General features: G+C 37.4%; 1 protein-coding gene across 2 annotated transcripts in view; it reads right to left on the reverse strand.

Annotated features, from left to right (window-relative positions):
• LOC128025354 (pro-neuregulin-3, membrane-bound isoform-like) overlaps positions 1-13,602 on the reverse strand; it is a 144,570-nt gene that overhangs the window by 41,528 nt on the left and 89,440 nt on the right. For both annotated transcript variants that reach the window (XM_052611626.1, XM_052611625.1), the window contains exon 2: positions 11,312-11,444. In XM_052611626.1, coding sequence (XP_052467586.1) covers positions 11,312-11,444 — 133 coding nt within the window. The remainder of the gene's footprint in view (positions 1-11,311; positions 11,445-13,602) is intronic.

The following is a 13,602-nucleotide window of genomic DNA, read 5'->3' on the forward strand; positions in this document are numbered from 1 at the left end:
ATCAAAGGACAAAACAATAAACAAATCAAATGAATGAACAACAGCCACTTTCCAATTCAAGTTCTTGTCTTTTGCCTATATTTTTCCTGTTTACACACCTCAGTGAGAATGCCAACACAAGGGAGTTATACAAAGTTTCATTCTGATGCCTTATCTGCTGATGTCACTACTTTCAATCGCTATTTGAGCTCATATGTAGTAATACTCTGTTTCATTTGAACTGTAGATTATTTTCTCGTCTCAGAAAACAGCGTTGATTAATTTCCTTCTAGGCCAAATAGTTATCCAGCCTGTGCTCAGATCTAAGACAGCTGTCCAGTTAGGCAATCATAATGAAGTGTCAATCAGAATAAGATACCGTGAGCAATGGAGCGGATTTACTTACAAACACTGTGCTGCTGACATTACTGTGTCTTTAATTTAATAATGCCACACAGTAGCTCTGACAACAGCCATGCATCAGACATTACATCATTCATCACAGCCACATTACTAATGCCATCCTAATGCCAGACACACAGGGGGAGATACTGAGACAGAGGAGAAGAGTCAGAGAGCGGCAGAATGAGACAGGGAACAACAAATAGGGACAGGGGCACATGGAAAGCCAAAGCAGTCCAAAGCACTTTATTGCATAACCATGGGTGACAAGTAAAGATGAGACTTTATATAATCTGATGGATCCAGGTTGAAGGAATATCTACCCCCTGCTTAAGTATAAGAAACTGAGCTTGTCCCGCAATCGTGATAGACAACAGAAACACTCTCTCCTCATCTGTCATCCTTTCACTGCGCACCCTCTGGTATGCCAAGGACACACGCTTTTGAAAAGATGCAAAGAAGCTCCCCAGAAGTAACCTGAATGGAGCCAAAGTTAGCCTTAAACTTGCATGAACTATCAATAGATGGTTACAGTAACCAGTAGTGTTCTGCTTCATATCTTCCCACACAAATGAGCATGTCTAGACCCTATTTAGGAGGGATTCAGCCCCCTCTTTGATATCAGCCCCCCCCCCCCCCCCAACCATCTGCGATTAACTTTGCTGTCTTGCCACTTAAAAATCTATGATTATGAGATCTCTCTACATGTCTGCTGAAAACAGCAGCTGCACAAACATATCAAGTTATTTCATTCCAAATCCACCTCGCTCTTACCATCCACTTAAAAGCTTAAAACATTTTAAATCAAAGATGCGCGACATCCGTGCAGCTAGCGTCACCAGCTGAAACACTGAAAAAACTTCAGCATCTCATTTTCAGGCTGAAATCTGAGAATCGGTCCCTCTTACTTTGCCTCTGCCTCTTTCCTGCTGTGAAATATGGTTCTGACCTTAACCCTCCATTAAAATTCAATCGACAATTTAGTAAGTGTCTTCCTACCGGGGCTTTCCTGTCTCTTCTTTTTTATGTAGCGATATCTTGGCCCCACACTGAGTACTGCTACACTCCTAGATTCACCAAGGTCCTAAATGTATAAAATGTATAAGGTCCTTTATTCTTCATTCGTTGCCCATTTTTTTGGACAATGATGGAAATGGCAGGTTTCAGCTAACAAAGAGGAAATCAAGAATAGTCTGTTGGCAAAGCCTCATCAGAAATCAATAGAGTGGCCCAGGCATTTCCACAAACACACAACTATCTGGGTTTTACACACTGGGGTGATTTTAGAGAAGCTCTACTGTACTGAACGGGAAATATTACCTCAGCGACTTCTGTAAAAGGAAGAATGCTCACCTATAAATGTTTACAGAGCACACAGGGCCATGCAGATTTATTGTGAGAATAACAGGCTTCTGTGTTCAAGACATACTGCCTATCCTGAATCGATCCCCACCTTACCTCTCCATAATGGGAGACACTGTTGCTAATAGGCTGTAATAAAGTCGGTAGCACTACTAAAATCTCTGCATTTAGCCTCTTCACGTCGATACGGCATCTTGATATAATTCAGCATTAATGGTCGCCTGTGGATCAAGACCTGTGAAAACAAAAGCTCCTGACTTTAAATGTGGGGTAAGTGGTTTCTGCCAGCCAATGTTGACCAAAACAAACATACCTATACCCCAAAAGGGTCTTGCCCCTATTTATGTAGATTTCTCCGCCCCACACAAATGTACGCAACCCAGGCAATGATTAGTTCTGTGAAACAAAGCAAAACCAATGTTACACTATGGTCTACACCAGCGGCTCTTCTCTTACATACCCGATTAAAAAAAAACAGCTCGTTAGAAGAGAGCTAAGTGAATGAACTGTCTTCTGACTGACATGATCTCTACACAGTGTTCACTGCTCCCTACGCCCTGAGCAGGGGAAATCCATTGAAGTTTACTTCACTTCGGAACATTCAATCATGGAATTGCGCTGCGCTGCTGCCTGCAGCGTCTTCACACACAGACAAAACTTACTAGAGAAGTGTGACATAATATACCTCTTTAAATAAAGAATTTAAATTCTCGTCGTGCACACTTTAATGCCATTTGAATGGAATATACACGCTTCGAAATGGAATTATGGTGAACAGGCTATCTGGTGATGTCCACTTCGCAGGGCACTTATGGTCAAATAGAGCAGATGTCTGAAGTGATAAGAGAAACATATGAAATATGCAGAGCGGGGGGCCTGAGCTGGAGTTGAAAATCTCTGGTCTACACTGGATGCGGCACGACACAACAAATCCCTGACAAAAAACTGCTGCTGTACTCTATTTATGATGTAATATGACACAAAGTTAAAATGATTTTCAACGGTCACTTTGACATGTCCAGCGTACTAGACACGGACAGACTTTAGCTGTTGCGGTGCAGACATGGTGTTACTCACCTATCGAAAAGAAAAAAAGCAACCTTGGTGTCTGATTGCAGGCATTCCGCTCCTTGAGTTCTCTCCAGCGCTGGAAAGCGATATTTACACGGATCCCAATTCTTGCCTTATGCTTATGCCTTCTTTTATTTTACAGATGTATTATTCTTTTTTTTTCTTTTTTTTGTCATCTATATATTTATGTCGCTTACCCCACCTTTAAGGCCAGCATAAACATGCTTTTACAAGCGTATATTAACTATGACAAGCCATTAAAGGGGTAAAAAAAATCCCCAAGCGAGTGAAAAGTGCAACCCGTTTGCCCCTCCCTTCTCAAAAACACACCCAGAGCTGGGATTTAAAGCACTAGATGATCCATGATTTTGCTTGGGCCGAAGCGTTAAATACTTAGCATTTCTGAATAATAGTGAGGAAAACTCAGCACCATCATTTGTTTATTGTGTCCCCTGGAGAAATTTTGGTAGATGGGTATGGGAAAAAAATAATTAGCATTTTCTCTTGTTCTATCTATAACCTTCTCTTGTTTTAGATTAATGTAACATGTTCAATTATGGTCTCTGTGTGCCAACGGCTGTTTCCCTTTGTTCAAATTGCAAATGCATGGGATTATGGTTACTTTCTATAACACTTGAGTTCTGAACAATGAATTGTTCATTTAAATTATATACAAGCGGCTCTGGAGTCTTAGACACATAAAGATTTTACATGCCTAATGCAGTCATCTGCCTTCGCAGCACTGTTTTAACTGGGCCAATGAGAGAAATAAACAAAAACACATTCAAGGATTTTGGGGATAAACAGTAATTTTTCAAAAGACCCTAATTTAACTACCTGCTACAGCAGAACAAACACAGAAACAAACAGTCCCTTTGCTCTCAATGAAATGGTTGATTCCAGGTTCATTGCCAGTCAAGAATATAGCTTTTTTCTCTCTCTGGCTAAAACCATTGGAGTATCACAGCTCTAATGTCTCCTCTCTCTCACTTCACTGAAAAACTCATTGAGCTACTCAGAAATTTGAGCCCTTTTTGCTCCAAAGCACACATTAGGCTGAACAGTTCATTACCAAATAGAAATTGATGCTGCCTCTGTCACTTGCAGCAAAGCTTTCAAGACAAAAAAAAGAGGATAACATTCTTTTTTTCTCTCTGGCAGGAGGGAAGAGAAAAAAGAGAAAAGAATGGGATGAGAAACAGAAAACATATGGTTTGCGTTAGAAGTTGATGAGACTCATTTGTTTCTGGAATACATTGTCTACAAACCTGATTCTTCAGAGGCAGCCTGGACTTCAGACATTGTCAGGTTTAGTAGGGAGACCGTACGGGTGCGTTCTGCAAGAGCTACAACGATGTAACAATCACAAGTGATAATTCAGGCAAAATAAGATTGCCTCTCATCTTGTCTCCCTTGCATACTTTGATTTGCAAGAGGAAATGAGAAACAAGTCCAATCTGGTCTCATAGACATTGCGAGGCTTGACGTATCACTCCTCAGTCTTATTCATGAGCATCCTTTCTCTCACTTTCTTCAAAATTTCTAAAAACACACAATGTTGGCAGTGACAAATCTGCCAATCATGTGATGAGAGATCATATCGCACTGTAAATATATACAAGGTGTCATTCATAAACACAGATGATGTACAATCTGGAACACGGCAAATTTCTGAAAGATCAGACAATAATGTATTATTATGACTCTTATATTTGTTATGTGCGTAAAGACAAACATCTTGGCATGAAGAATGACTTCATATTTAATAACTACCAAGTAAAATAACAACATATTCTGTAGGCTGATTATTCAACGTGCATAAAAAACAAGAAATATATAAAAACATTTCTTATATGCATTATTATTATATACATATATAATACATTATTTTAAATTACATATACATTATCTTATATTTACATCCTGTTGTAGCATAATACATATACAAATCGGTTTTGTCATTGCAGCTGCTACAGATACACAAAAATAATGGCTCGAATGCATATCCCTATCTGACATGAGGATTTTTACCATAAAGATGGCAGCTTATTTGAGACACGTACATGCATACACGACAGCAAGACAGACAGTTGCCACAGGAAATAGGTGAATGGGATTCATCACAGAGGATACTCTCTTCATCAATCCTCTTATCTGCCCTTGAACCTAAATTGTGGTCTTTGTTCAAATAGGCTAATGTGAAAACACAACTTCCTCTTTACTTTGATTATTTATAGCCAACACACTCTGCTTCTCAGACTGCAATTCTGCCTCACACATTCTGCCTGGGTTTGGGCACCAAGCAGGCTCGTTTGCATATATTTGCATGTAATTAGCACATCAAACCTTCTGACTTGAAAGAGACTCCTTGTCAAAAAGTATTTTGCATCTCCCTCTTCTCTCCACCTCTCTCTCTCTCTCTCTCTCTCTCTCTCTCTCTCTCTCTCTCTTCTGCTTCTCAATCTTAGCCTCTTTTATAAATGTCTGATTAGAAGAACAATTATATAAGTTAAACCTCCCTGAACCTTGGGAATTATAACAGAGTTTGGATATTTGTTTCTGTGACTTGGTATTCAATAGAAATTCTCACTGTGTGTGTGTGTATGCAAAAAGATTTAATGTATGCAAAGTTCATGTCACTTTGCTTCCACTGTATGTGCTGATTGTTGATTTTTCACCAATTAAGGAAGTCACTGAGATGATGAGACTGCACCACTGACTCACCATTGAGTGCACTAAATTAATTAGAGTTAACAATGATGTCGACATGCCTCAGTCAAGCCTTTGAGTCACAAATAAAACATGCATTGAGCCATAAAACAAGTGCTCAAACAATTAATGGACTTGCAGTCATCTGCAGAACTTTTAGTGTAGTACAAACTTATGGTTTTAGAAACAGTGCTCCATAATGTTGCTCACAGTTCTGTCATTTTTTCTAGTAAACCACTGAGACACGTCAGTCCCCTGAGTGTTACAAGATTGTATGTGTAATGTTAAGTAACACGTAAGGAAAGTGAAAGGTGTTTCTGTAGCTCAAATGCATAGCATTAGCAACAAGGTTGTGGCTTGGGATCCCATTGAAATGCATGAGCTGATAAAATGTATGGTTGTAACAAAGGCTAGGTTGTAAAACCATCAGTTAAACCACTTAGAAAACCATCCTCCTGAGGTGAGCTTGTGTACAAAAATAACATAATTAAAAGATTCTTGTTTAATTTGAACCTTACATAAAACATGCCTTAAAACTTTCACTTAAATGTTTAACTTTTTCTTTCAAATAAATGTTAGAACTTTTTTAAGTAATTCATATTTTGTTGAGCAAGGATATATATATATATATATATATATATATATATATATATATATATATATATATATATATAAATGTGTCTATTAACTACACGCATGTAAATCTGAAATATTGATTATTACTGTATATGCCTATTCCAATCTGTCATCTGCAGAGGTTTTAAAACACATTAGCTTCTCTTCATTTACACACCGTTGTCATGTGTGCCTAAGGTCGCCAATCCCCAATATAGCTCAGTTTATTAATAAAGTGTTTGTTTTATCGTAGACTGTTGTTTTATGCATCTTAGTTTTCCAACATCTATCTCAGTATGAATCCTGTTTAAATGGACACACATTGCTTGTTTGAAGGGAAAATGGAACGGTTCAGTGGGACAGTTCTTTTCCTAGGAAGCATCTGGAACAACTGCCATTGGTTTCTGCATTTAATGTAGTAACAACAATAAAACACTATGTAAAATGTAGTTATATTCTGTAATGTCATGTTATCCCAGTTCAACCATTTCTGTCCAGATAATCAGACTGTACCTCACAAGGCAGAGGTGTCCACTTTATGGGCCACCCATGGCTAAAGCACTGCATTGAATACTGCTTTATTGCGTGTTGTAAAATACATGCAGACCAAGTTGTTGCTTGGTGTGGAGAGGTGGCAGGGTTGGGGTCTCGGCACTCCACAACATCAAAGCCGACCTCCTTCACCCGGGGGCTCTTAAAGGCCTGCTCGATGGTGCCCATCTGATGTGATTATTGAATGTTTATTCCCCTTTTCTCTCATTGTTAGTGCACTTAGAATGATTAATTACACCAAGCTCTCTTGCTGACATCTCGTCTCACTCGGGGGAGAAAAACATGCTCTCCTTGCTCCTTCCCCTGTCTCTTTCTATCACTCGCTCCCTCAGTCCTCTCCATTCAAATCAAATTCAATTCAGAGAGCACTCCATCTGCCATCACGACCACTATATAATAACAACTACAGCAACAGTAAAACAGACAACAAATAAATAAGAATGCTCATAAATCGAAGGAATAGTTAAAGTACGGTTTAACCTAGACTACTCAGTAAAACATCATAAGATTTTATGTGGGCGGCATTTTACAACCTTCCTGTCTCTTTCTATACCCCTCCGTCCATCTCTTTTCTAAACCCTCTATCTTTGTCTCAGCTTTCTCAATCTGATACAAAGCTGCTGAGTTTGACATTCAATGGGGTATCAAATCACTAGACCACCACTTATCTTACATCTGCGGTGTGAAATTCTTGACACATGAAAAGCCATTTTATCCAAACAAACCTGTGTCTGTTTAAACATGCATGCTTCAGTTAAAATGCTTTGAACTGTCGGGCCACTATGTAAGTGATTCATTTCAACAACTACAATAAAGCATCCGCAGATGTTCATCCTTTAAACCAACTGAGTAGCCAAAAAGGAAGGACAGTACCAGCAGGTGTGCTGTCTGCATTCAGTTTTAGCCACCGAACTGCTGCCACCTGACATGCTGTTCGTGAGCCAACAGAATTTGTTTGTGATCTGTGCCATTATCTTGACAAATCTGTATTTAACTGCTTACCTATAAACTATAAAGTACATGTGCCAGTTTTTGGGAATGCAGTCCTCTGTGGTAATGAACATGCAATCTTTTGATATCATGGGCAATTAAAAATTCAGTGTACCCTAATATTCAAATTGTTTAAATGATCTATCTAATGGTTGAAATTTATAACATTGTGTGTAAACTGAAAATGCAAATACACTCTCTGAAGGTCATTGACACTATTAATTAATTCATATTAAATGGAAATCTAACAATATTTACATGCTTTCAAACAGCCTTTTAGATTTTTCATTTTTAGATTGCTCTTAGCTGTTTGCTATGGTGTTTATGAAGCAGCGCCAAGAAATGACCCCCCCCCCCCCAAAAAAAAACAAAAAAAAAACATCTGTTTTACACTTCATCTGCAATTCAACACCATAATTGTTTCAGTAATTATCATGATATGAAAATTTGGGTAACACTTTATTTTGAAGTTTTATTGTTACATTACATGTACTTACTATAGTAATAACTGTAATAAATATTGTGGTAATAAATTATTCATACTTATTTGCAACTAACCCTAAAATAAACTCTAATCTTAACCCTGTAGTAAGTACATGTTGTTAATTAATATTACTCAGTAATGCATAACTTTAACAAGGACACATTAAAATAAGTGTAACCAAAAGTTTATATTATCATTTGCCTACCATAAACTTAAGCACAAAAACTGTCTTTTCCCCCATTTAGTCCATACAGTCTCTGCTGTAGCTGAGACAATGCTAAGGTAGTATGTGTAGGATGTGTATATTCTTGATTGAAATTTAGTTTATTTATGCATGCCATAATTATATAGTCTTACTTAGTTAACATCCGTCAGATGTTATTTGGGCATTAAAGAGGGTACAAGCACGGCGAGTCCTCCCTAAAGCCAGCGAAAGGGAGGAGAGACAGCTTCCTGGATTAACACTGTGTGTCGAGATCTGACAGCTTAATCGCCACTGCTTCCTCTGAGAAGAGAGAGCTTGATAAGAAACTTGAAAAAGAGCATATCGTCATCATTAATATGATTCATTTTGTCAAGTCATATCCCTTAATACCCCTACAAAGGTTTCCGAGATCCTGCTCCTGCATAAGACATCTACGTCTTTATCATTTGTCTTCAGTGAAGTGCATCGAACAATCCCTCCTGTCAGATTTTCCTTGGTGTGAAATAGACACATGCTGTTTATTAATCCTAACACTGTAATTTCAATTCTAGCTCTCTTTCTGCCATCCTTCTAGATATTTACAGGCAAATACCTGTGATGAAATAATACAGCATGTTTTAAAATGTAATTAACGGATACAAAAGTATATCACATTTACTTATTATGAACGTCTAATATTATGAGAAACCTGGCCCTGTTCAATTTATAAGAGCAATAAAGGTGATGGAAAACAATTCCCAATTGCACAGACGACTGATATTGGAGGCACCCTCTCTGTGCCATGAACATTAAATTATAAATATTTTATATTACTGCAATATTTGGACACAGCTCTTTATTATCTGTGTGCGTATTATGAACACCAAAGATCTTTTACCATGGCAATGACTGGGAACAACAATCCCATTAGTGGGATTGATAAAAGGCCAAATGGAAAAAAAAGATAAAAGAGAAATAAAGGAGAGAAATAACTGCCATAATAGGGGTAAAACCTCTGATTACATTTACTGCATGGTGCTCTACTGAACATTAGCCTGAGCTGAGCCTTTAGCCTGAGGTAGCGGTATTTATTAAAACACACACACACACACACACACACACACTTAAAAAAACATGATTACATTTTAGTGATAAAGAGGAGCAGGCAGGTCTGTCAGATGAAAAAGAGGTTGGGGAGCAAAAAGAACCTCTGATGGGGCATAACACTAAATGTATATTCATTAACATCTGCAAGTTCTCGTGGCATGGCTCATGGCAAAGCACTCTTAGATTTACAGCCAGAGTGTAGGAATTACAGTATCATGTTTCTGCTTCTGATCTGGTTCCTTAACATTTAATGATTCTTTAAGCAGTTTAAAGAAAAAAAAAATTGGGGGGAAAAAACACAGATCAAATGCCAAACAAGTACAACAATTCTTGCTAAATGTTCTTTTAAACAGACTTATTTAAAACACAATATGCAGTAATATTTTTTTATTTAACTGGACTGGCACATTGGATGACAACTGAGCTAGATTATTAGATTATTATCAATAATGACACCTCCGCCTTTTGAAAATAATTGAAAATTTTGCAGCAATGGCAGTTATTGAACTAAACTGAAACAAAGGTAATCTACACTGATCTGAACAATGACACCTTTATATTCTGTAGACCTGCTTTGGAATGCTTTGAAACAATCTGTATTGCACAGTATAACATGATAAATACATAAATATGCATGGACCTAAGTTTTTTTTTTCACTGTTTTTTTAGAGGCACCAGAAATGCAATACAATAATTGACCTTCACAATATAGTACACAGATATACTATCTCATTAAGTGTTGACATTAACGAACAGTGGATCAATGACTTCCATTTAAGTCTCATAAGTTGTAAGCTGTATGCGTTCGATTCACTAATAAAAAAATCAAACAATTTATTAGAACCAGCTGTTCAGCAAATGGACTACAATAACTGCACAAAATGTCACAAAATTTACTAAAAAGGACTGTCTCAAGAGTCAGTCAGAGTTCAGAAATTGGACTACACTGGCTGAGCTGTACTGTTTGTTTTTGATACCAGAGAAAACAGCCGACTCAATAGCATCATTTGTTCAGGAGTTGGACTGCTCTGGTTGCACTAAATGTTTCTGATTCTATAAAAAGATCAGACTCAGAATTATTTGTTCAGAAACAGGACTAGACTGGATTAGCTATATGTTTTTGATTCACAGAAAAGAAACCACTAAGTAGCATTGTGTTATGCCTTTGATTCACTAAAAAGAACCGTTTCAATAGATTAATTCATTCAGGAATTGTAAAACACTGACTGAGCTGTATGTTTTAGATAAAAAATAAAATAAAATAATAAAATTAGCTCTTAAGAAATGTTCTTTTACGAATTGATAGCACTGATTGTGTTGTAGATGTAGTATCCGTACTGTGGAACCATTTTGTCATATTGCATTACTTTTAGTGGCCATTCACACTAAATGTGTTTTTTTTATTTTTGGCATTCCACTCATGACTGCTTTTCCATTGTTTTTCTATGTAAACATGTATTTATTATGGTATCAGTGGAAGCATGCACATGCAAGAACCATTAACAGAACAGCATTCGTATTTTTGGCATTATTTCAACCAGTTCTCAACCTTATTCACAGCCCATGTGCCAAGATTTCCAAAATAGACCACATCGTTCAGCATGACTTCTCATTTCATCTCACATCATTGGAGTAATCTGCACTCTATTTTAGTGATTTTAAGCATACATTAAGCCAATCCAGCACAGACAGTCTTAGTTTTCTTGGCATTTCCCCACGGATTAGTAAAAAAGGGTAATAGCTACTCTGGAAGAACCATAAAAAATTATATATTAGGGGTTTGTCAGTGTTTTTGAAGAAATGGTGAAAAAAAAAAAAAAAACTTTTATCTGACACACACAAACACATAGGCTCACCTGCAGTGTCTGTGTACACCTGCCACTGTTTCAATGATGAAGCACTCTCCCTCATTCAAACAGAAGGCCATCTCCTGACTGTCTTGGCACGGCTTGAAGAACTCCGAACGTACAGTGGAGGTTGTGGGGGCAACTGTATGTGAAAGAAACGCGGGAAGGGGGCAGAAAGAAATGAATCAAGATTAAATATGTTTAATCAAATGAATCAAACACCAATAATCCATGCATTTCCATAATGTCCATTCCAGTGAGCAAATTACATCTGAGTGATTTCTCAATATCATGACATGAATGGTGTTAATGGAATCACAAGTAGTACTACGATGGTTTCACAATTACTCCACTAATTTCAAATGAGCTCATGTGAGGACCAGAAAATGTTCTAGAATTATACAGCTTTATAAGGTATGAGGGTTTAATGACACAGGCCATCAGAGATAATAAACCTCACAATAAGCTACGACAGGGATTTTTCAAATGTTTTATGGGACTAACTGCATGTGTGTGTGTGTGTGTGTGTGTGTGTGTGTGAAATATATGTATAACAAAATAATTATATTGTGCAATATACTATTATATTTAGTTGGTACTGTATTTTTTTCGACCCAACATTAGGGTACTCATATTTACTCATGCATTCATGTAAGTTAGATTAGATGTATTACCTTACAGCTATGGCTGTCAATAGCATAAAATGAATAAGTAAAATGAATTATGATAAAATATATACTCATATAAGTAATTATGAGAATAGTTATGTATAATGTGTTTATTATTTACTAAATAAAAATACTTATGACTGAGACCCAGTTTGATAAATCCTTAGCTACATGTCTATTTATTCTAATAAGGTATTGCACCATACATTTTATAAAGGCAATAATCAAGCAAGCTGAAACAATGTCCACTCTCCCTCTTATATGAAGCGTATTGATGGATATATATATATATATATATATATATATATATATATATATATATATATATATATATATATACCTGCTTTATCAAAGAATAATATGTAACATTTAACAAGATGTGGACCACAACGCATTGTCTGTTTAATATATTTAATTAGTGCCATTTATGAATGTAAATAACACGCTTAACCAAGACTGAAGCATAATGAATCATGCATGCTGGTCAAAACTAAATAGCCTGCATTAACACCTTCCCGTTGTTGTGATGATTCACATATCACAGTTGTTTATAAAAGACTGCTGGCACCTTTTAATCTGGATCAGAACAGGGTTAGTCTGAAGAATCCGGTTCCTCTGACCCTTCCTTGCTTTCTTGACTTCAACATCTGCTGTGTTGTTTGCAGTCACTCTAAACACAAAACCCAGGCCTGCAGCACCTGGTACATTTTTACGCCGTCATATCACCACAAACCATGTCCATAAGCAGAAAACAATGCACTGAAAGCATGCACACACATAATCTCCCAGACATCTGCCACTAGATGAAATAAAGCAGAGATGCTCATAAGAACCCACCGCCCGCTCGAGAGCTGCATCTGTAGTCTGCAGCTGCCAGCAGAGGAGGCAGTGCAAGAATGCACCCTGTTCAAAAACAAGGCAATCCAAATAGCACCAGACACCTGCAGTAACACAGGAAAGGTCAAATCAATCTGTTGTTCTCACGTATTGATGGATAAATCTCAGGTCGGTGGTGCAGAAGACGATGACGGATTAGAAAATTGTTGCAACAAGAAAAAGAGAACAAAGATGCTTTGTTCATTTGAGAAAGCTGGGATGGATGACTCCATTACGTGGAGTCACACGGTAGCCAAAAGAAACTGCTTTGCACCATAAATAGTACAAATTAAAAGCGACAAATGCCTTATCCTTGCCCTCAGACAGCAACCGACTGGATTTTACATATCCTCTTGTTCAAGTGTCCATAGAAACGGGGGGTTTTATGACTCATACATAAAGCATCTAAGAAGCATTGATCAAATGACCATTGATCTGCACATTTTGTTGTTAAAACGGAGGATTCTTTTGGGTAGATTATTAGTATTGTTTTTCTCCAGAGTGGTATTTCAGACCTGACTGGTGTACTGCTGCTGACTGGCTAGTCGATCCGCAATCAGCAGTGTTTACTGTGTGACCCAGGGCTACTTATGGACTGATCTCTAACCACTACAGCTCTAATATAGGTGCTCATAAAATCTGCCATATTGAGCCCATCCGCAGGCGAGGACTGGCAGAACATGCAATAATCATTGCACAGGACTATATTAAAAGGAAAAAAAAATCCTGTATAATAAACACATGATCTCAAGGGGG

This window comes from Carassius gibelio, chromosome A12 (genome assembly GCF_023724105.1).
Source record: "Carassius gibelio isolate Cgi1373 ecotype wild population from Czech Republic chromosome A12, carGib1.2-hapl.c, whole genome shotgun sequence".
NCBI classification, from domain to species: domain Eukaryota; kingdom Metazoa; phylum Chordata; class Actinopteri; order Cypriniformes; family Cyprinidae; genus Carassius; species Carassius gibelio.